The sequence below is a fragment of the Bufo bufo genome, chromosome 1, assembly GCF_905171765.1.
Source record: "Bufo bufo chromosome 1, aBufBuf1.1, whole genome shotgun sequence".
Lineage (NCBI taxonomy): Eukaryota > Metazoa > Chordata > Amphibia > Anura > Bufonidae > Bufo > Bufo bufo.
This window is the reverse complement of record NC_053389.1, coordinates 765933591-765958570: the sequence shown is the minus strand read 5'-3', so window position 1 is coordinate 765958570 and position 24980 is coordinate 765933591. Positions and strand designations below refer to the sequence as shown.

Genomic DNA, 24980 nt, shown 5'->3' with positions numbered 1-24980 from the left:
TTCAAATTGTCTGCCCCTCTGTGTCATTGCATTATATAAATGTGTCCCCTTTGTTCAAAATAATAGTGTTTTCTGTCCCCTTTGAACTCAGAATGAACCCCTTTATTGGCACATATTCAATAATCGTTGGTGGATTTAGTGGGGCGAGTAGAAATTATACTTGCCTATTAGGAAATAGTATCTAATAGTAGAAATAGTAATAGATGGATATTCTGCGCATGCGCGGCCGCCTGAAAGAGATAAAGACGTGCACGCTCGCAAGTAAATGAACAGGCCTGCCGCAGGATCGCAGACGATGAAGTGCGCAGGCGCAGCCCATGGATGCGGCAGGCGAGATGTGGCCGTATCCATGGGCAGCACCAATAAGCAACACTGATACAAAAAAGAAATTTTAAATAGAAAGGTTGGTTATTTTTAATGACATGTATAGGAAAAAGTTTTCAGTGGGGGCAAAAGATTCTAATTAAGATTCATCAATAAGATGATAATACCCCTTTAAAGAAGTAAGAAGAGATCGGCAACTACCCGATCAAGAGGAGGAGGGGAGTTAATTTTTTTTTATTTTTTAACCCTCAATTGACCTTCTACTAAGCATTCTGTATTAAAGAATGCTATTATTTTTCCTTATAACCATGTTATAAGGGAAAATAATACAGTGAATAGACTGTCATCTTAGCAACCATGCGTGAAAATCGAACCGCATCCTTGCTTGCGATTTTCACGCAGCCCCATTCGCTTCTATGGGGCCTGCGTTGCTTGGAAAACGCACAATATAGAGCATGCTGCGATTTCCACGCAACGCACAAGTGATGCGTGAAAATCACCGCTCATGTGCACAGCCCTATAGAAATGAATGGGTCCGGATTCAGTGCGGGTGGAATGCGTTCACCTCGCGCATTGCACCCGCGCGGAAAACTCGCCCGTGTGAAAGGGGCCTAACATGAATCCGCGTACAGACAAATCTTTACAACATGCGGTAGTTGACGCGTTTCGGACCAGTGTCCTTAGTCGTAACCGACTTTTGGCAGTTTCTAGCAGTATGATCTCCGCGTAGAAAACCATGCTAGTCTTGGTATGCGCACGGTCCCGGCCACCACGGCGCCTTTTCCTTTGGTGTGCAGTCACGGCCACCGCTGCTGTATTGCAGGGTGGTCGTAACTCCTGGATATAATGTGATGTAGCCGGTTAAGGAGGCAATATGGGTAATGACAATACAGAAGTGGCGTGTAGTAACTCTCTCGCTACATGATAAATGCCATTTGCTGAAGTCAGATTGCTTCCGACACAGGCGAGATGAATGAATATTTTCTCCTAGTGCCCCACAGATCTTCTAGTAGAAGACATAGTCAACAGAGTGTAGTGCATATGAAGGGATATAAAGCTGTGCCTTTGTGGTCCTACCACAAGTGATGACCCTGTAGTCACGTGTCTGACCAGAGCCTCTCTGGTGGGAAAGTATATGGAGTACATAAGCCATGGTTGTGCCGGGCCGATCCTTCACCCCCTCCCTTCATACATACCTTTTGTGTAACACTGTGATTTAGAGGGGTTTTCTGTATTCGCTATGACCAGCAAATTATGTATTTGACGTCATTGCCATAAATGCGGCAGCCATGATTACTGGTGGCCAGTGGTTCCCTGATGGGCGCTGGGTAACGGTTATTTTGCTCCCCTCACAGTCAGGGCGGTTTATGCCATGGATTCCTCAGTGCTGAGAGTATATCCAGCAGGCGTGGTAAAATCTTATATAATACTTATGTATAGTGTGGTCTCTATTACCACCGTGTAAGGCTCTTGTGCTGCGCCTCCCTGGGCTGTGGTTTTTATCACCTTCGGGGTCATTCTTTGCACACTGGTTTAAAGGATAACTGTCATATTTTATTTTATTTGCTAGTTTATTAGAGCTAGGCCTGTTTACCTAAGTTAGTCTGTCAATAATTGTCAAAAGATGTGTAATTACCTTAGAATAACAGCTTTCATTAATGTCTCCTGTCCCTTTCCACTGCTCCCTTAAAAGACCGTTGCTATGGCTCGTCTGTCTCTAGGAAGACAGAGGGGCGGTCCTTCACACTGCATGCCTGCATTAGGCTTCAGAGTGAGGAGGCGTGTCTCTCAGTAATCCAATCTGATTGGCTGGCAGGGAGCTGCTGGCTACAGCAAGTGTGTATGGGAAGTGAGGGAAAGCAGTTTTGGCCTCAGAACTGGCAGAGGAGCCATCTTGAGAAGATCCTCATATTGTGGGATTCAAGACAGCCGTAACTAAGGGGAAAACTCAAGGAAAACAGTGGTATGTGAAGAAACTAAAGATTGCTTTATGCATAATGCTGCTGCAGCAGTAACATACGCTAAAATTGTTGTTGTTTTTTAAATGAAAACATGACAGTTACCCTTTTAAAGGCTGTGTACACCTTCTGGGGCAATAATTTTTTTTATGATTGCATTTTACTCATTTTGGGCTAAAAATAATTTTTGCAATTGGATTTTATTTAAAAAAAAAAAAATATTGAGCTGTTATGTCACAAAGGGTTAAACGGGTTGTCCGGGTTCAGAGCTGAACCTGGACGTACCCAGAATTTCACCCAGGCAGCCCCCCTGATGTTGGCATCGGAGCATTTTTCATGCTCTGATGCACTCCCTGCCCTTTTTTTACAATAACACACTGCTGGGTGGAGGCTTTACAGGCTAGGGCAGTGCTAAAGCCCACCCATCAGTGCCGGTGACGTCACCGTGCTAGCTGCTGGGCAGACCTATGGAGAGCCCAGTACGTCACCTGATCTCCTGAAAATGCCTTTGCCCTGCGCGATTCAGTTGTGCTGCCTGGGAGAAAATATCGGTATGTCCGGGTTTAACCCCTTTAACTGTTTTTGTAGTTGTGTAAATGGTACTTTCACTTTGTGCTGTCATCTAATAACCCTTATCTGTAAATTACTAAGAGATAATAAACACTTATTTAAGCACCATTCTTATCAGTAAGATAAGGATTGAGCTATAATGAATGTTTATGATGTCTGAAAGCAGAGATAAGGAGCCCGTCTGCTCCCTGCTTGATGGAAAATTCAGCTCCTGCTAGTAGAGAATCTCAGCTCTGTACAGAGAAAAGGGCTCCATATTTTTTAAATAATAATTTTGACCTCAGAATGAGTACAATGCATGAATAAAAAAAAACTGTCCCCAAAGGTTACATAGCCTTTAAAATGTATTGTTATGTATTAGGTAAATGCAGGTCACATGGTAGGAAGTCTATGCACTAAAGAGTTAAATTGGTATTTCGGTATACAAAACATGACTCCTATTGAAAGTGAGGTTGTCAGGATACCAAAATTTGGATTTGTTTTCGATACCATAAAGTTTAGCGCTGCTCGATACCCCGCGAAAAAATAAAACTTTAAAAAAGCCGTGTGCATTCCGCATTTTATGGTTTGTCCGGCCCATAATCTAACAGTCCTATCCTATTTTTTTGGGGGGACAAGTTGAATAAAAAAAAAATGGTGAATCGCGCGTATTATTTTTTTTTTCTGTTACAATGTTCACTGCATAGGAGATATTTTTTAAATATTTTAACAGTTTGGACTTTTCGGACGTGGCGCTATGTAATATGTTTTTATATATATATTTTTTAAACTTTTTATTTAAAGAGGACCTTTCATGCGATTTTATTAAGGGAGATATATACCTGTACTTGCGGGGGTACCCCCCACTGATGCTGCCCCCTTGCTTGATTAAAAAAAAATATATGCCTCCTACGCCCTGCTGGATTTCTCCCGCTCAGTATGTTAATACTGAGCATCGGAACAGGGAGGAGGAGATGCCAGGGTTTCGCAATGGGCGTCTCCTTCTCCCTGGCTGTAGTGCTGTCCAATTGCAGCGCAGAGCGTCAGTCGGGGAGTTTTTTTTTCTCCCGCTCTGCGCTGCAATTGGACAGCACTACAGCCAGGGAGAAGGAGACGCCCATTGCGAAACCCTGGCATCTCCTCCTCCCTGTTCCGATGCTCAGTATTAGCATACTGAGCGGGAGAAATCCAGCGGGGCGTAGGAGGCATATGTTTTTTAAAAATCAATGTCCTCAACGGGGCGTACCTGGTGAATTTACGTTGCAGGTACAGGGGCCCCACACCATGGAATACACTATGCATGAAGCATCCAATCTTGAACATCACCCGTTGTTGGACGGGGTGCCAGTGCAAGGCACTAAGAGAGGGAGTGATATGCTCTCGACGGGCAGCACCCGTTAGTAGCCTTGCTGCGGCATTCTGCAAAAGTTGAAGTCAAGAGATGATGAGGGTTATCATTTGCTGTGATTTTCAGGAGGCCATAGGCTTGATGCTGTAGAAGTTCACATGCTGGGTTTTTTGGGGAAGTAACAAACCACAGAAAACCATTGAAAGGCCTTGCATCCTGTTTAATAGCGCTCTTCTATCTGTGCCGGTGTTGTCGGCCTGAGAGGTTTCATCTCTTCACGTTTTTGTGATTTTAATGGTTTTATCTTCTGTGTTTGTATATGTTTATCATGGGAAAAATGATTTGCATTGTGGTGTGCTCACTGCTTTTTTCTATGCCTCTTGGCTTTTTTGGATTGTAGAAGCTCCCACTAGGCGCGATGCTCTGCTGGATCTGGTAATCTCTAATGATGCAGAGCTTGTTGGAAATGTTACTGTTCGAGAAACACTGGATAATAGTGACCACAATATAATTATATTCCCCGTAAACTATAAGAAGCAAACTCTGTCAGGCAGAGCAAAGACATTGAATTTTAAAAAGGCTAATTTCCCTGGGTTGAGGGCAGCATTTCAGGGCATAGACTGGGAGCAGCTACTGTCACATAATAATACTGGGAGAGCTTTAAAGGGTTTCTATCACTTCATATGACATAATTAGCTGGCAGACACTAGCGATCTGCTAGTGTCTGCTCTGGCCAACCATCCTACTATAATCACTTGTGGGGCAGCGGTTTTGCTAAAAAACTAACTTTTATAAATATGCTAATGAGCCTCTAGGTGCTATGTGGGCGTCATTAGCACCTAGAGGCTCCGTCTACCTTCATACACAGCGGCCGCCCAGCACGTCCCTCCAGCCCGCCCATGTCCTCCTCCGTGTGACGCAGCGGCCGAATTCTCGCGCATGCGCCGTGCGCGGCTGTATTCGGCGCATTAGAGATGTCTGAGCTCGGAGCGGTCAGACATTCAATGCGCATGCGCCGAATACAGCCGCGCATGCGCATTGAATGTCTGACCGCTCCGAGCTCAGACATCTCTAATGCGCCGAATACAGCCGCGCACGGCGCATGCGCGAGAATTCGGCCGCTGCGTCACACGGAGGAGGACATGGGCGGGCTGGAGGGACGTGCTGGGCGGCCGCTGTGTATGAAGGTAGACGGAGCCTCTAGGTGCTAATGACGCCCACATAGCACCTAGAGGCTCATTAGCATATTTATAAAAGTTAGTTTTTTAGCAAAACCGCTGCCCCACAAGTGATTATAGTAGGATGGTTGGCCAGAGCAGACACTAGCAGATCGCTAGTGTCTGCCAGCTAATTATGTCATATGAAGTGATAGAAACCCTTTAAGTCCACATTGAGTAATTGCACTGCAAAATGTAATCCTGTAGGTAACAAGTATAAATGGCTAAAACTAAACCCCACGTGGCTTACAGCTACTGTAAAATTGGGCAATAAATGACAAAGGGCCTTTTAAAAAATACAAATCTCAGGGGCCAGCTGTAGCTTTTGAAATAAAAATCCCCCAAAATTCTTTAAATATATAAATACAAAAAAAAAACAAGGTCATGGCAGGTAGGTCCCCTAACTAAGGCTGAGTTCACATCTGCGTTGTGAACTCTGGCAGTCTGTTCCGGCGGAGGAACACGCTGCCGGAGTTCACCCTATGTGCCACTGGATCCCATTCACTGCTGTGGGATCCGGCTGCTTTCCGGCATATATGCCAAACATAAAATGCTGCATGTAGCATTTTTTTGATGTCCAGCTGAAAGCCGGCATGTACGACGGATACAGTGACCGGATTACAGTGTCGGAGTTCACACAATGCAGATTTAATGGTAAGGGGGGGGGGGGGGGGGGGGGGGTAGTCACTGAAGATAAGAAGGCAGAGTTACTAAATGGGTTTTTAGCTCTGTAAATAAAAAAGAGAGAGAGGAACCGATATCTGTGGTGCCAGGGCTGTTGGTATGGGAAAAGGAAGTCCTGCACCTGTGGGAATCTCATGGAAGATAAAAACCAATTTATTAGCATGCAAACGAGATTCCCCATAGTCAATGCATTTTGGACTGGAGCTCAGTCCTTAAGCCTCATGCACACGGCCATGTCCACTTTGGCGGTCCACAAATAGTGGATCAGCAAACCACAGATACTGGCAATGTGCATCCCTCATTCTCCTTCTGCAGGTCCCACACTAGGTTTTAAATGCCTATTCCTGTCCATAAAACAGACAAGAATAGGGCATACGGGAGTGGACTGCACGCTGCATTTTTATTTTTTGCATCCGATCCATAAAAAATATGGTTATGTGAATGGGGCCTTTAAAAAGAGATCTCACTCAGTCTTGTGCAATCATCACATGACCAGAGTAAGATACAATGATTCATTAGAAGGAAACTATCCTGATAAGACACTTAGCATGACTCATACATACAAGGAGAAATATCGAAACCATAAATCAGTCATCTAAAAAAATAAAATGCAGGAAATCCCCAGGAGAGCAGGCACCTTATTGTTCTGTTTCTTTGCGGGTCCATGGAGCGGACATACGGATGCGGACAGCACACTGTTACCGTGTCGGCATTTACCAGACACTAGAGAGAACACAATGGTGACTGTTCTAGTTTTCGATTTCAGGGGATTAAAAGACTGCATCACCCCCTAAGGGGAGGCGATCGGAATATACATAGTGGATATTATTTTTGCTCCTAACACGTGAGCCGAAAGGACTCAACAAATATCAAGATTTAAAGGGGTTCTGCACTTTGTTTAAACTGATGATCTATCCTCTGGATAGATCATCAGCATCTGATTGGTGGGGGTCCGAAACACGGGACCCCTGCTGATCATCTGTTTGAGAAGGCAGCGGCGCTCCAGGCTCTGTTTTTGGACCCTTTTTGAATATTGGCACCACATTTGCCATGCGCCAATCCTGTGGGACATTCCCTGTCAGTATAGAGTCTGCAAATATCAGAAATAAGGGTCTGGCTATGACATTACTTCCTATATTTCTCATACATTGTGATTAGAAGACAGGCGTGGACGGTGTTTGCAGCCTGTAGCCACGTGTGTTACATCAGTGTCTACCTGAGTGTCATCGGGTGTACAGCTGATCAGATGAGACTGCAGTGTCATACATTGGGCGCTGATCATTACAGGGATAATGCTGGGTGGGGGGCTGCTCCCTGGGACCCCCACCAATCTTGGGAATAAAGGGTCTGCAATGCTGGTGTAGAGCTGGCCACCCAGCTGCCTGGGGAACTCCACCAGCACTGCAACCCCCTCATAAAGTGGTGGAACATCCTAGCAATTTGGGTACCTTGAGAAAAATTGCACAGAAGGAAAAAAATGTATATAGCCACAGGATGTCCACATTAAATGACCTAACACTGCTCCATGACAGGCAGCCCCCTAAGCATTTTACCGTCTGTCCCTGTACCAGCCATTGGCTTGGTCTTAGCGCTGCTATAGTGTCCTGCAGAAGACCTGTTTGGTCACCTGCCCCTCCCCCGTAGATCATGTACGCCTGTATTCTCACCACCTGGATGGTTTACGTTGTCTGACCTGTGTTGTGTACGGTTTTTCTCATGGCCCTGTTGAGTGAAATGTGTGAGCCTGCCCCATTGCATCTACTAGGAAAGTGCTATCGTTTTCATTGAGGACGCGAGCATACGCGGATCTGCAAAAAAAATACCAGCCCCATAGACATTAATGATCAGTGGATGGACTTGAGGTTAGCAGACTGAGGGGGAAGCTGCTGTTAGGTGCCATGTAAGAGTCCGTCCAGTGATGGGCCCACTAGCGCCCGTGCTCTTTTTGTACCGCCCTGCAGTCCGTTCATACATGTCGCCATCCGATGATTGTTGGAATGTGCAGATCTTGTAAGGGCGCCCCTTATCAACACACGACTGCCTGGCATGGTCTCTGGTCCTTCCTGCTGTTTGGGCTGGTACGAGGGCAGCATGGTCTGACAGATCAGTTTAAAAGGGAATTTGTCACCTGTTTTATGCCCCAGTCCGAGCGCGCCATGAACTGGTGACGGAGCGTCTGATCAAAACACTGCACCGCTTACTTAAAGCATTGGCACGGGGGCGCACATGTTCGTGTATGAGCCCGAATTGTATTGCAGTCCACAAAAAAAAAAAAATCCTAAACAGTGTTGGGGGGAGGGGGCCGGGTTGGAGAAATTCCAGCGTTCGAGTGGAAAAAATATAAAAAAATGTTTTTTATTGTAGATCCATTAAAAACATGACAGTCCAGCTGACGCGTTTCGAACCTGTGCGCGCTCCAGCAGTGCACATGGGTTTGAAACGCAGCAGTGGTTTTATGGGTGGCCTGTCATATGTTTTTACTGGATGTACAATAAGTGTTTTTTCATATTTTTTCCATTTGATAAAATAAAGCGGTATGAGAGGTCTCTGTTGTGACTCAGGCGGCCTGCAGAACTTAGAGGCAGGCCGGGTGCGCTCTTGGCGTAGCTGTTGTGTATACGGCGCCCGGACTTGCATTCGATTGCATCACCACGCTCCCACTGCGCATGACGTCACTTCCGCAACTTAGGCGAACGCGTTGGTGAATCGACTCCCTTACGCCGCCTTCCCCGGCCTCAGTGCGGGGACGGGCCTGGCGTTTGATCCGCCGCGCAGTTTCCGTAGCGTAAAAAAAAAAAAAAAGCCCTAGCTACGCCACTGGCGCCGAGCTGAGCGGAGGAGATGTTACGTCTCCCCGTCGTGAATGGCTCACTTACGGCTGCCGCTGTATAAGTCGCCGGCGACGCTGCGCAGTTTCCGTAACGCCGGTTCTCCTTGGCGGGCCCTGTGTCGGACGGGTGGGAAGCGGCCGCTGGTGACGCGCTCCGGGTGTACGTGTAAGCGTTTTATCTGGGCGGTTCCCCCACCGCTGTGTGTGTACGGGCCACTTCATGGGGGTTGTGTGAGGAGAGAAATCCCGGGGAGGAGGAGCCCGGGGCCTGGAGAGCAGCCCCGAGCCGGCGCCATTTTCTGGGAGAGGAGGCCCGGGGGGGTGGGCTTATGTGTGGGGACTGATTATTTGTAGAAATGGCTTGTAATGAGCCATGTAATGTATAGTATAGGGGTGGGGGCGGCGTGTGCCCCTGTGTGTGGTCCGGGCAGTGAGAGGAGGGGCGGTGTGTACCGGAGACCATGCTGGATGCGTCTGTACGGTCATGTGACCCTCCCCTATAGATGGCTGTGTACACTGAGCTCTGGATGTGTATGTACGGTCATGTGACCCTCCCCTATAGATGGCTGTATACACTGAGCCCTGGATGTGTATGTACGGTCATGTGACACTCCCCTATAGATGGCTGTATACACTGAGCCCTGGATGTGTATATATACTGTCATGTGACCCTCCCCTATAGATGGCTGTATACACTGAGCCCTGGATGTATATATACTGTGATGTGACCCTCCCCTATAGATGGCTGTGTACACTGAGCTCTGGATGTGTATATACTGTGATGTGACCCTCCCCTATAGATGGCTGTATACACTGAGCTCTGGATGTGTATGTACGGTCATGTGACCCTCCCCTATAGATGGCTGTATACACTGAGCTCTGGATGTGTATGTACGGTCATGTGACCCTCCCCTATAGATGGCTGTATACACTGAGCCCTGGATGTATATATACGGTCATGTGACCCTCCCCTATAGATGGCTGTATACACTGAGCTCTGGATGTGTATGTACGGTCATGTGACCCTCCCCTATAGATGGCTGTATACACTGAGCTCTGGATGTGTATGTACGGTCATGTGACCCTCCCCTATAGATGGCTGTATACACTGAGCCCTGGATGTATATATACTGTGATGTGACCCTCCCCTATAGATGGCTGTATACACTGAGCTCTGGATGTGTATGTACGGTCATGTAACCCTCCCCTATAGATGGCTGTATACACTGAGCCCTGGATGTATATATACTGTGATGTGACACTCCCCTATAGATGGCTGTATACACTGAGCTCTGGATGTGTATGTACGGTCATGTAACCCTCCCCTATAGATGGCTGTATACACTGAGCCCTGGATGTATATATACTGTCATGTGACCCTCCCCTATAGATGGCTGTATACACTGAGCCCTGGATGTGTATGTACGGTCATGTGACACTCCCCTATAGATGGCTGTATACACTGAGCTCTGGATGTGTATGTACGGTCATGTGACCCTCCCCTATAGATGGCTGTATACACTGAGCTCTGGATGTGTATGTACGGTCATGTAACCCTCCCCTATAGATGGCTGTATACACTGAGCCCTGGATGTATATATACTGTCATGTGACCCTCCCCTATAGATGGCTGTATACACTGAGCTCTGGATGTGTATGTACGGTCATGTAACCCTCCCCTATAGATGGCTGTATACACTGAGCTCTGGATGTGTATGTACGGTCATGTGACCCTCCCCTATAGATGGCTGTATACACTGAGCTCTGGATGTGTATATATACGGTCATGTGACCCTCCCCTATAGATGGCTGTATACACTGAGCTCTGGATGTGTATATATACGGTCATGTGACCCTCCCCTATAGATGGCTGTATACACTGAGCCCTGGATGTGTATATACGGTCATGTGACCCTCCCCTATAGATGGCTGTATACACTGAGCCCTGGATGTGTATATATACTGTGATGTGACCCTCCCCTATAGATGGCTGTATACACTGAGCTCTGGATGTATATATACTGTGATGTGACCCTCCCCTATAGATGGCTGTATACACTGAGCCCTGGATGTATATATACGGTCATGTGACCCTCCCCTATAGATGGCTGTATACACTGAGCTCTGGATGTATATATACGGTCATGTGACCCTCCCCTATAGATGGCTGTATACACTGAGCTCTGGATGTGTATATACGGTCATGTGACCCTCCCCTATAGATGGCTGTATACACTGAGCCCTGGATGTATATATACTGTGATGTGACCCTCCCCTATAGATGGCTGTATACACTGAGCCCTGGATGTGTATATACTGTCATGTGACCCTCCCCTATAGATGGCTGTATACACTGAGCCCTGGATGTGTATATACTGTCATGTGACCCTCCCCTATAGATGGCTGTATACACTGAGCCCTGGATGTATATATACTGTCATGTGACCCTCCCCTATAGATGGCTGTATACACTGAGCCCTGGATGTATATATACGGTCATGTGACCCTCCCCTATAGATGGCTGTATACACTGAGCCCTGGATGTATATATACGGTCATGTGACCCTCCCCTATAGATGGCTGTATACACTGAGCCCTGGATGTATATATACGGTCATGTGACCCTCCCCTATAGATGGCTGTATACACTGAGCCCTGGATGTATATATACGGTCATGTGACCCTCCCCTATAGATGGCTGTATACACTGAGCCCTGGATGTATATATACTGTGATGTGACCCTCCCCTATAGATGGCTGTATACACTGAGCCCTGGATGTATATATACTGTGATGTGACACTCCCCTATAGATGGCTGTATACACTGAGCCCTGGATGTATATATACTGTGATGTGACCCTCCCCTATAGATGGCTGTATACACTGAGCCCTGGATGTATATATACGGTCATGTGACCCTCCCCTATAGATGGCTGTATACACTGAGCCCTGGATGTATATATACTGTCATGTGACCCTCCCCTATAGATGGCTGTATACACTGAGCCCTGGATGTATATATATGGTCATGTGACCCTCCCCTATAGATGGCTGTATACACTGAGCCCTGGATGTATATATACTGTCATGTGACCCTCCCCTATAGATGGCTGTATACACTGAGCCCTGGATGTATATATACGGTCATGTGACCCTCCCCTATAGATGGCTGTATACACTGAGCCCTGGATGTATATATACGGTCATGTGACCCTCCCCTATAGATGGCTGTATACACTGAGCCCTGGATGTATATATACTGTGATGTGACCCTCCCCTATAGATGGCTGTATACACTGAGCCCTGGATGTATATATACTGTGATGTGACCCTCCCCTATAGATGGCTGTATACACTGAGCCCTGGATGTATATATACTGTCATGTGACCCTCCCCTATAGATGGCTGTATACACTGAGCCCTGGATGTATATATACGGTCATGTGACCCTCCCCTATAGATGGCTGTATACACTGAGCCCTGGATGTATATATACTGTCATGTGACCCTCCCCTATAGATGGCTGTATACACTGAGCCCTGGATGTGATCTATACGTGCAGCACAGGTGACCCTTCTACCAGGGACACACCGTCAGCATATATGGTGAGGAGCCGTCCATCCTCAGTATATCCGAAATGCTGCAAGCTTCCCCCCTCCACTGTCTTGTATCGGGTCAGGGTACTGAGAAAGGACAGGCATCCCCGGACTTGTGATGTCACTGTGCACGTGTCTCCGCCCTGTACCAAAACACATGCATCCCTTCTGCACGACGGCCGCTGAAATCGTCAGCATCGATCCTCAATAATCTGCTTCCTTACGGGATGAAAATGAAAGCCGCTTAACGTACGTCCAAGTTGTGGTCCACATCTTCAGCGTCTCCCCCGCAAGGCTGTGGCCGCCAGGGATTGCAGTAGTCCAGGGGTCAGCAACTTTCGGTTCTGCAGCTGTTGTAAAACTACAATTCCCAGCATGCTCCATTCGATTCTATGGGAGTTCTGAGAAGAGCGGAGCTAGTATACATGTTGGGAGTTGTAGTTTCACACCAGCTTGCAGTAGTCAGCGACTGTTACATTAGGCAAGAGTCAGGAATCCTTGAGGTAAACAGACAGCAGCTCCTCATGTCCTCAGGTGTCCCTGAGGTGAGGCCATGAGGGTGTAGCTGAATGAAGCATATGGGTTCACTACCAGCTGGATCCGAAGCAGATTTATTTTCCGTTTGTGGAAATTGTCATATTTTTGACTTTTGTCTCATTTTATGCATTTTTCCTTCCCCCCAGGTCGCCTGGCCCTGCATGCGATGGGAGCTTTATCATGTCAAGCGAGACTGGGCTAGGTACACGTCTGAGGGCCTCATCTGGAATGGGCGACGGAGTAGAAGGGGTCCCAATGTCAGGGGCCCCACAGGCTGCACCTCCACAACCCCAGGCACAGGGTCCCGTGTTAATCAACCCTCCTCCTCCTGATACTACCAGGTCAACCCAGTCAAAGCGCCAGACCAACCAGTTGCAGTACTTATCAAAAACCGTGCTGAAGACACTATGGAAGCACCAGTTTGCTTGGCCTTTTCAGCAGCCTGTGGATGTTATCAAACTAAACCTGCCTGTGAGTACATATATATATATATATTACATGTGACAGACCCCGAGGTCATTTTGCACACGTTCTATAAAGATCTGCTTGTCAGATGCTTAGTTATTGGGATTTCCAAACCACCAGGTGCCAGATAAATAAAATATTAGTGTAAGGAGATGTGGCATAACTGTCTGATAGATACAAATCCCACTATTGCGACTCGCACCTATGTGGAGAACGTATAGCCGGTGGCTAGCTCATCCAGGCAGCGGATGGAGAAGTGTCCACACAAGAGCCTCCTCTGTTATCTGCCGCCTCACCGGGCAAGACGCAGGGGTTTTATGGCATCAGGCCGTAGGTTTAAAGTGGAAAGTTACAACTTTGGAAGTGTCGTGATGCTCTATTAAAGCGTCTGTCCCATTACAACAACTTATCTGCTGCCCACAGGATAGGGTATAAGTGGGCACCTGTCTTCCCCGGTTTGAACGGAGAGGTGGACACGCGAGCTGCTCCATACAACTTTATGGCGCTGCTAGAGCATACTGCTTGTACTCGGCTGTCTCTGGCAGGCCCATAGCTGAATGGAGTGGTGGACACACATGTATCTGCTGACCCATAGGGGACACCCCTGCTGTCCAACCACTGCAGCCCCCACTGATCAGACCCTTATCCACTATCCTGTGGATGGGATAAGTTGAAATGAAAGTGGTTACATTCCCTCATTCATTTTCAGACACACTGATTTGCAGTTTATAACCTGTTCCTAGTATCAAACTTCCGAACTGTGGTCCTGTCCCTCCCAGTAATTCATTCTGCATACTGCCTTGTGTGTGCTTTCCACCCTATCTACAGCTTGTGTGCTCTGCCCTGGATGCTTTCCCACCTCTCCACACACATCTGCCATGTGTAACCACCTCCTCCCTGCTGATGTTTCCAACATAGAGAAGGATGTGAGAGAGCAAAGAGCCGTCAGAAACAGCTGCAGCGCTCTAATGCTTTTAGATTCGGCACCAGCTGGGTGACAGATTTACAGAAGCAAAAGAATGAAAAAATATATGTACATCTTCAGGAGCAATTGTTTTATAGTTGCATTTTACTTATTTTGGGCTAAAAATAATTTTTTCAATTGGTCTTTGTTAAAAATCTTGAGCTGTTCCGTCAAAGGGTTAACTGTTTTTCTAGCTGTGTGAATCCTACTTTTACTTTCACTTTTAAACATTATCTCTAAATTACTAAGCGGTCATAAACACTTATTTATAGAGGACCTTTCATGGTTTTTATTTATTCTAGATAAATCCCTTTACTTGCGGGTACCTCCCCCCCCCCCCCCCCCTGTTGATGCTGCCACCCTGCCTTTTTTTTTTTTTTTAAAGAGGACCTTTCACCTGGAAAAACATTGTGAACTAAGTATGCTGACATGGAGAGCGGCACCCGGGGATCTCACTGCACTTACTATTATCCCTGGGCGCCGCTCCATTCTCCCGTTATGCCCTCCGGTATCTTCTCTCACTAAGTTATAGTAGGCGGGTCTTCCCTTGTCCTGTGGGCGTCTCCTTCTCCTGGGCTGCAGCGCTGGCCAATCGCAGCGCACAGCTCACAGCCTGGGAGTTTTTTTTCTCCCAGGCTGTGAGCTGTGCGCTGCAATTGGCCAGCGCTACAGCCTAGGAGAAGGAGACGCCCACAGGACAAGGGAAGACCCGCCTACTATAACTTAGTGAGAGAAGATACCGGAGGGCATAACGGGAGAACGGAGCGGCGCCCAGGGATAATAGTAAGTGCAATGAGATCCCCGGCTCCGCTCTATATGGCAGCATACTTAGTTCACAATGTTTTTCCAGGTCCTCTTTAAATATCGCTTCTACGCCCCACTGTGCCCTCCTGCAGTTTTCCCGCTCAGTATATTAATGCTGAGCGTCGGAACAGTGGGGAGGAGACGTCAGGGTTTCTCAATGGGCGTCTCCTTCTCCCTGGCTGTAGCGTGGTCCAATCACAGTGGAGAGCGTCAGAGCCAGGGGAAAAAAGAAAAAAAACTCACCTTCTCCCTCGCTGTGACGCTCTCTGCTGTGATTGGACCGCGCTACAGCCAGGGAGAAGGAGACGCCCATTGAGAAACCCTGACGTCTCCTCCTCCCTGTACCGATGCTCAGTATTAATATACTGAGCGGAAAAACTGCAGGGGGGCACAGCAGGGCGCAGAAGCGATATTTAAAAAAAACAGGCAGGGCGGCAGCATCAGCCCCGCAGGTAAAGGGATTTATCTAGAATAAATAAAAACCATGAAAGGTCCTCTTTAAGCTACATTCTTATCAGTAAGATCAGAACTGAGCTATAATGAGTGTTTATAATGTCAGAGAGCAGAGATAAGGAGCAGTCTCAGATCCTGCCAAAAGAGAATCTCAGCTCTGTACAGGGAAAATGGCTTGATATTTTTTATAAAGACCAATTAAAAAATGATGCAATAATTAATTTAAAAAAATGACAGCACCATGTTCTAGAGCGAGAGAAGCTGAGCAGATTGTGATAGAGATATATATATATATATATATATATATATATATATATATATATATTAGAAAAGATGGGCAGCACTCCAAAAAGTAAAAATACAAAAATCTTTATTTACCCCAGTGGGAAGTGCGACGTTTCGGCTCTAGACAGGAGCCTGCCTCAAGCCTAGGCTTGAGGCAGGCTCCTGTCTAGAGCCGAAACGTCGCACTTCCCACTGGGGTAAATAAAGATTTTTGTATTTTTACTTTTTGGAGTGCTGCCCATCTTTTCTATTTTGTATTTGTGGATTGGCTTTAATCCGTATTGGGCTGTTGCACCCACCAGCTTGCATCAGGGCCGGTGCTGCCACTGTTTTTTCTTTTTATATATATATATTTTTTTTATTCCTGTGAATACATTGGTACATGAGGAAGGTGTTAAAGGGAACCTGTCATCAACTTTATTTTGACCTCACTGAGGGCAGCATAAAGTAGTGACAGAAATGCTGATGTCAGCGGTGTGTCACTCATGAGCTAATAGTAAGTGGTTGCTGAGAACCAGCATCATAATCATTGCAGCCCAGGCCTGGAAAGAGTCAAATCTACCTGAGAAGAGTCCTGGTTATCCATAATCTCCTGCTCTCTCACCCACCTGCTGATGATTGGCAGTTCTCTCCTAGAGAGAAAGGGAGAAAACTAGGTAGAAGACGGTCAGTCATCAGCAGGTGGGCAGGAGAGCAGGAATTCATGGATAACCAGGACTCTTCTCAGGTGGCCGGGACTCTTTTCCAGGCCCAGTCTGCAATGATTGTGATGTTGGTTCTCAGCAACCACTTACTTATAAATGACAGACCCCTGAAATCAACTCACCTGTCTCTACTTTATGCTGCTGTTAGTATGGACAACAAAAAGGTGATGACAGGTTCCCTTTAACAGTGACTAAGGCTACTTTCACACCTGCATTCGGTGCGGCTCCGTCTTGTATCTGCACAGACGGATCCGCACTGATTATCAGCAAGCAAACGCTTGTATCTGTTCAGAACGGATCCGTTTGCATTATTCTTTAAAAAAAAAGTCTGTCAAAACGGATCCATCCTGACTTACAATAAATGTCAATGGGGGATGGATCCGTTTTCAATTGCACCATATTGTGTCAGTGAAAACGGATTCGTCTCCATTAGGGTTGAGCGGTATACCGGTGGCAACGATATACCGCGGTATTAAATAACAGCGATATGGCGATATTGCTGTTTTCTAAAAACCGCAGTATTTTGTGACGTCATAGGAGCGGTCATGTGCGCTGACCGCTTCTAAATCTGCATCCGCCCGCCCCTGCACCTTGCATAGCGCTGAGAAGTACAACACATTACTTCCCTTCCCGACACTCGCTCCTGGCTCCTTCTTGCTCCGCCTCCCATATGCAAGTCTCCAGACTCCACCCACCATCTGACATCACCGTCCGTGACCCACCTGTATTGTATGTGGCGAACTCTGTGTGAGTAGGGTGTCTCTGGAGAGACTTTTCCCGTGGCTGACTCGCTCGTGTGCTCTCATGACAAAATTACAAACGTATTACTTCCCGCAGCGGGCCGCCCCCGGCTCTCCCTCCTCCTTGCTCCCATATTCAAATCTCCGCCCAGCGACATCTGATGTCAGAATCGGAGCACACAAGCGAGGCAGCCGCCGGAAAAGTCTCTCCAGACTCCCTCTGCACAAGAGTTCGCCACTTCGCCCGACTCCTGGCCTGTGAGGAGTGTCCAGGTAGAGGAACAGGAGTGAGTGAGAGACCCTAAAAAGCATAGATTAGTGTCATAAATAAAGGTGGTATGTCAGATATTATAACTCCTTATGGCCCCCGCCCCCTACAGTATAACGTCTCCTTGTTGCCCCCGCCCCCTACAGTATAACGTCTCCTTGTTGCCCCCGCCCCCTACAGTATAACGTCTCCTTGTTGCCCCCGCTCCCTACAGTATAACGTCTCCTTGTTGCCCCCGCCCCCTACAGTATAACGTCTCCTTGTTGCCCCCGCCCCCTACAGTATAACGTCTCCTTGTTGCCCCCGCCCCCTACAGTATAACGTCTCCTTGTTGCCCCCGCTCCCTACAGTATAACGTCTCCTTGTTGCCCCCGCCCCCTACAGTATAACGTCTCCTTGTTGCCCCCGCCCCCTACAGTATAACGTCTCCTTGTTGCCCCCGCCCCCTACAGTATAACGTCTCCTTGTTGCCCCCGCCCCCTACAGTATAACGTCTCCTTGTTGCCCCCGCCCCCTACAGTATAACGTCTCCTTGTTGCCCCCGCCCCCTACAGTATAACGTCTCCTTGTTGCCCCCGCCCCCTACAGTATAACGTCTCCTTGTGGCTGCCCCCACACAGTATAACTCCGTTTTGGGCCGCTTGTGAGAGCCCTGAAACAGATCTCACAAGCGGACCCAGAAATGCCAGTGTGAAAGTAGCCTATCTCTGTATGCACACTTATACACACACTGCTATCAGTCACTGATAATTCCTTCCTCCTGTACTGATAGGAATTCACAGAAAGCAGAGATATAAATGTATAAATTACAGGTTTTACTGAATCTTTTCCCACTATACATCAATCTGCTCAGCTCCTCCTGCTCTATAACATGGTGCTGTCAGAATGCCTTGCATTTTTGGGCGACAGGCCTTCTTTAAATAAGAAAGCTGTCAAATGTGTAATAAAAAAATCCATGCAATGGTGTCCATGGCTTTTAAAGGGGCTCCTTCATTACCAAAAGGTATCCCCGATTTCATAGGATAGAGAGTAAGGGGCACATTTATTAAGACTGGTGTTATAGACACCGGTCTTAATAACCCCTCACCGGAGTTATATAGAGGTGCCGGCCTCTTCATAACTTCGGCAGATCCATCGCCGCCTCTAAAGCTACCTTGCTGTCTTACATTTACACAATTTTCTACACCTAAACCAGGCGTAGAAAGTGGTAAATGAGACTGGCCTGCTGACCCGTCCCCTTGCCCGCCCACTTTTGTAGACCTGGCGTGAGTGTGGAGAATTAGTAGATTGCAGCAGAAGGGACCTTTGCATCGCGATCTGCGCCAGAAGAACGCCTTAATAAACTACCCCTTAAGTGTCTAATAGGCAGGAAGGACAGACTTCTGGGCCAACAACAGAGCATGCTTCTGCTGCTGGAGATCGCAGGTGGCTTGTATTAAGGTTCCCGTTCTTGTGAACGGTGGGGGCCTCAGCAGTCGAAATCCCACTGATCACACACATGCCTCACCAATGGAATGGGACATTCCCTTTAACTTGGATTTTGTTGACAGAGACTAGTTTTTCTCTTAAGCCATATATCATGAACTGCATTCAGGTAAAGGGGCTATTGCAGTGATGGCTAACCTCCGGAACTCCAGGTGAAACTACAACTCCCAGCATGCTCCATCAATTTCTGTGGCGTTCTGAGAACATCAAAGCAAGTCGCAGTTTCACCACAGCTGGAGCCGGACGTTAGCCATCACAAGGCTATTGCGTGAAAAGTAAATATCCCCTGTCCACAGCATAAGTTACCTTGAGTCTCCTCTCTGTATGACACATTGGTGCACGTTGGTCTAGTGATCTATGCACAAGTTCTATGGGACTGACGGAGCGCTGTGTAAAAGTAAATGGAGTGGTAGACAGACATGCGCAGTACAGTTAAAGGGTTTTTTCTTCATCTGAGACAATGGCAGCATATCGCTAGGATATGCTCCCATTGTCTGATTGTTGTGGGTCCCCTATCTCCTAAACAAAGCACCTAAAGTGGTTGTGTGTGCACTGCGCATGCGCAGCTGCCCTCCATTCATTTCTATAGGGCAGCCGAAAATAGCCGAGCACTGGCACAGCTATTTCTGTTGGGCCCGTAGAAGTGGCTAGTCATGTGTGGTGTGCTCCCATTCACTTCTATGGGGAGAGGGATTGGTGGTGGCCGGACCAGAGTCCTCCAGCCACTACTTTGGCCCGCTCCATTCTCAATATAAGTGCAGGTCCCACCGCTGGCGGTATCTGACAATGGGGGTATATCCTTTTGATATGCCCCAATTGTCTCAGATGAGATACCCTTTAAGGCCCTATTACACCTGAAGATAATCGTTCAGATTAGGCTGGGTTCACATCATTTTCCCCCATTTGTTTAACCCCTTCCCGACCAGTGCCGTAATAGTACGGCGCAGCGGGACGTGACTTGCCACCCAAGCGCCGTACTATTACGGCCCGCTGATCGGGCGGGTGCAGGAGCTGCGCAAGCCCGATCAGCTGCAGAGGGTAGGCTGTTTCCTCTAGCCGAACCCCTGCTGTATGCGCCGTCATCGGTGAAAACACTGATGCCGGCGCATTAACCCCTTCTATGCCACGGTCAGCGCTGACCGCAACCTAGAAGGGGTTTGCTGCGGGTGAGGGAGCCCATCGGGTCCCCGCGCTGCTGTGGCGGAGACCCAATGGGTGACTAGGCAGCCCGATGCCGTGCAGAGGCTGCCCAATGCCTTGCACGGCATCTGGACCTGCTTTCTACGGGTGCCGAGGAGATTCAGGCTCGTCTCCTAGGCAACCTGTTAGTGTATTTCTCTGTGTAATACACTAACAGGCAATGCATTACAATACAGATGTATTGTAAGGCATTGCAGAGGGGATCAGACCCCCAAAAGTCAGAAATAAAATAAAAAGTTTCAAGTTTCAAGTTTTCCCCTGATTTTATAATTAAAAAAAATTGAAAAAAGAAAAAACACACATTAGGTATCGCCGCGTCCGTAACAACCGGCTCTATAAATATATCACATGATCCACCCTGTCCGATAAACACCATAAAAAAAAGAAAGAAAACTACTACTACTGCTACACCAAGCGATCAAAAAGGCGTATGCCCCCCCCCCCCCCCAAAATGGTACTAATCAAACAGTCACCTCATACCGCAAAAAAAAAAGAGACCCTACCTAAGACAATCTGTCAAAAATTATAAAAGCTATGGCTCTCCGACTATGGAGACACTAAAACATCATTTTTTGGTTTCAAAAATGCTATTATTGTGTAAAACTTAAATAAGAAAAAGTATACATATTAGGTATTGCCACGTCCGTAACGATCTGCTCTATAAAAATATCACATGATCTAACCCCTCAGGTGAACGCTGGAAAAATAAATAAATAAAAACTGTGCCAAAATTACAAATTTTTTGGTCGCCTTGCCCCATAAACTGTAATAATGAATGATCAAAAATATCATATGTACCCAAAAATAGTACCAATAAAAACGTCAACTCTTCCTGCAAAAAATGAGCCCCTGCACAAGATCGGCAGAAAAATAAAAAAAATAAGGCGTTCAGAAAATGGAGACACAAAACATTATTTTTATTTTTTCAAAAATGCTTTATTATGTAAAACTGAAACAAACAAAAAAAGTAGACCTATTTGATATCATTGCGTCCGTAACAACCTGCTGTATAAAAATGGCACACGATCTAACCTAGGGGTGGGCGATATAGGCGATATAAATTTGTGCCACGATATGGATTTTGTGCATATCGCCGGAGCACGATATGACCACGGAGCGGTAGTGAATGATCGCGCTCTCGGCGCGCACCATGTTCTCCTGAGCCGGCACAGTGGAGAAGGGGGGAGTCCCTCCCTCCCCACTGTGCGCGGCTGCCGCTGGTCACTAATAATAACAGAGTAGGAGGAGGAGGGGAGGGACTGTGGCCACTGCGCCACCAATGAATGCCTGAATACCAACGTAGAGTTAATGTGCCTGCCATATCCCGGCCCCTATGACTGCACGCTGCGATCCGCCACAATTAACCCCTCACTTGAGGGGTTAATCGCGCGGATCACAGCGTCCTGTTAGAGGTCGGGTGCCGGGAATGTTCTTCAGTCTCTGCATTGGTGGCAGTGGGCAGTTCCGATCGGAGTCCCAGCAGTGTAATGCTGGGGCTCTGATCGGTTACCATGGCAGCCAGGACGCTATTGAAGACCTGGCTGCCATGGTATGTTAGTGAGCAGCATTATACTCACGTGCGCCGTGGCCGCCGGTCGCTCCTTCTGTCTGCGGCGCATTGCTAATGCTTATAGCATTAGCAATGCGCCGCACAGACCTATGAAAAGAAGGAGCGCCCGGCGGCCACGGCGCACGTGAGTATAATGCTGCTCACTAACATACCATGGCAGCCAGGACTTCAGTAGCGTCCTGGCTGCCATGGTAACCGATCGGAGCCCCAGCATTACACTGCTGGGACTCTGATCGGAACTGCCCACTGCCACCAATGATGGGGGCAGGAGGGGGACCCTGTGGCCACTGCCACCAATGATTAATACTGGGGAGGGAGGGGGGGGTGGGTTTGAGTTACCAGAGGGGGCTGATAAGAGGGAGAGGCTGGGGGGCTGATCAGAGGCTGGGGGGCACATGAGAGGCTGGGTGCCATGGTCAGCTCCCTGCTGTTGTGTGCACAAAGAACAGGGCAGCAGGGAGAGTGTAAAGTCCTATTCACCCTAATAGAGCTCTATTAGGGTGAATATGACAAGGGTTCTAGCCCTTAAGGAGGCTAATAGTTATTAAATAAAAAGTTTAAACACCACCCCCCAAATATAGAAAACAATATATCGCGATATATATCGCATATCGCACATGCTTAAAATTATATTGCAATATAGATTTTAGGCCATATCGCCCACCCCTAATCTAACCTGTCAGATGAATGTTGTAAAAAATAAAAACAGTGCCAAAACAGCAATTTTTTGGTTACCCTGCCTTACAAAAAAATTTAATATAGAGCAATTAAAAATCAATGTACCCCAAAATAGTTCCAATAAAACTGGAAACTTATCCCCTAGTTTCTAAAATGGGGTCACTTTTAAGGAGTTTCTACTGTAGGGTGCATCAGGGGGGCTTCAATTGGGACATGGTGTCTAAAAACCAGGTCAGCAAAATCTGTCTTCCAAAAAGCATACGGCGCTCCTTTTCTGCGCCCTGCCATGTGCCCTTACATCAGTTTACGACCACATGAGGGGTGTTTCTGTAAACCTCAGAATCAGGGTAATAAATGTTGAGTTTTGTTTGGCTGTTAACCCTCGATGTGTTAAAGAAAAAAATTGATTAAAATGGAAAATCTGCCAAAAAAGTGAAATTTTTAAATTTCATCTCTATTTTCCTTTAATTCTTGTGGAACACCTAAAGGGTTAACAAAGTTTGTAAAATCAGTTTTGAGTAACTTGAGGGATGTAGTTTTTACAATGGGGTCATTTATGGGGGGTTTCCACTATGTAAGTCCCACAAAGTGACCTCAGACTTGAACTGGTCCTTAAAAAGTGGGTTTTGGAAGTTTTCTTAAAAATGTTAAGAATTGCTAAAAAAAAAAAAAAAAAAATGACATTTCCAAAATGATGCCAATATAACGTAGACATATGGGGAATGTTAAAGGATAACTGTCACACTTAGACCCTAGTTTCAATTTTCATATATGTAGTTACTAATAACATGATATTCCAGAATCAGTTACTATTAGACTGACTTACCCCATATTTAATAAGATTCAGCCCTTAGCAACCAGTCTGCATAAAACTGCAATTTCACTATTCAGTTAAGATGGCCGCCACTGCCCTCACCCTGAGGCTAATCCCGCCTGCCCTCACTAGCCAGTAACAATAGCCCCCCAAAAGTGTCAGTAACCAGAGCCCTCTCCCTAAAGGGTTAATCTCCTGCAGCACAGAGGGGTCCTCTTACCACATGTTGCTTTCATTTATACACTGAGCAGACGGCAGATCTCCCTTCCCTGGTCTGCGCTGATTCAACTCTGCATTCTCCAGCTCTGCTGAGTGAGGGAGCGTCTGCCAAGCGCAGGGACAGGGAGAAGTGCACACAGCACAGGCACTGTTATCAGCTACTGGGGAGGACCTGGCTTTAATCGTTTACTTACAGTCCCTGGCTGTCAGTAATGTGACCTCTCCGTCCTTCCACATATAGAGGGACCATGCCTAGCAACCCTATTTTAAGCAGAGGTAAAAGTAGGCAGTACAGGGAACAAAACTGTGGAATTAAGGGGTAATTGAATACACAGTGAAAAGTTGAAATAGGGCCACCAAGGAGATATTAATCACCACAATCCAATACTCCAAAAAAAATAAAAAATACGACAGTTATACTTTATGAGGTATCACTTTCTGTTTTAAATGCAGAGAAATTAAAACTTTGAAAATTGCAAATTTAGCAAAAACCTCTGATTGGCTTGGATAAGTAAAAGTGTTCCAAAGTTATTACCACATAAAGTGACATGTTGGATTTGCAAAAAAACGGCCTGGGCAGGAAGGTGAAAACTGGCCCGGGGTAGAAAGGGTTAAATTCATACAAAAACGTGTACGTTAAATGGATGCCTCAGACTGATGCCATAGTGGCATCCGTTCACTATAGAGTTTCATTATAAAAATTTTAAAAAATATATATATTACTGTATTTTTTGCTTTATAAGACACACTCTCTCCCCCCCCCCTTCCCCAAAAGTGGGGGAAAAAATAGCAGTGCGTCTTATGGGGCGAATGCTGCAATTTACAATGATACACGGCCGCTGCGATGCCGCAGAGTGCGGTCGGTGGGTGTATCAACTGAGAGGGAGGAGGGGCTGGGGGCCGGGATCTGGATTAGGAGTGACAGCGTGGACTGGTGCAGTCTCTGTATTGTAATGCACCGGCCCCGCTCACATCTTATCTAACTTGTAGGCATTGTTAAGATATACTAATGTGTAATCCAGCTGTATTACTTAGAGCTAAGTTCCGTAGCAGAGGGAGGAGGCAGGCCAGGCGGCGCATCACTCACTACGTCATGCACCTGCGCCGCCCACCTCTGAATAAAGCAGGCGGCAACGGCGCGTGATGTAGTGAGTGATGCGTCGCCCACCTGTCCTCCCGGCCTGCCTCCTCCCTCCTCTCTGCTACGGAATTTAGCTGTAAGTAATACAGCTGGATTACACATGGTTGTTATATCTTAACAATGCAGGTTAGATAAGATTATACAAC

At 47.0% G+C, this 24980-nt stretch overlaps 1 protein-coding gene across 4 annotated transcripts in view; it reads left to right on the top strand.

The window, feature by feature from the left end:
- Nucleotides 1-24980, top strand: part of BRD4 (bromodomain containing 4) — a 62630-nt gene that overhangs the window by 12674 nt on the left and 24976 nt on the right. For 2 of the 4 annotated variants that reach the window (XM_040414729.1, XM_040414726.1), the window contains exon 2: nt 13191-13515. In XM_040414729.1, the coding sequence (XP_040270663.1) occupies nt 13225-13515 (291 nt within the window). In that variant the 5' untranslated portion in view covers nt 13191-13224. Of the gene's footprint in view, nt 1-8972; nt 9077-13190; nt 13516-24980 lie in introns of those variants that run through there. The other 2 variants (XM_040414727.1, XM_040414728.1) reach the window with 2 other exon arrangements.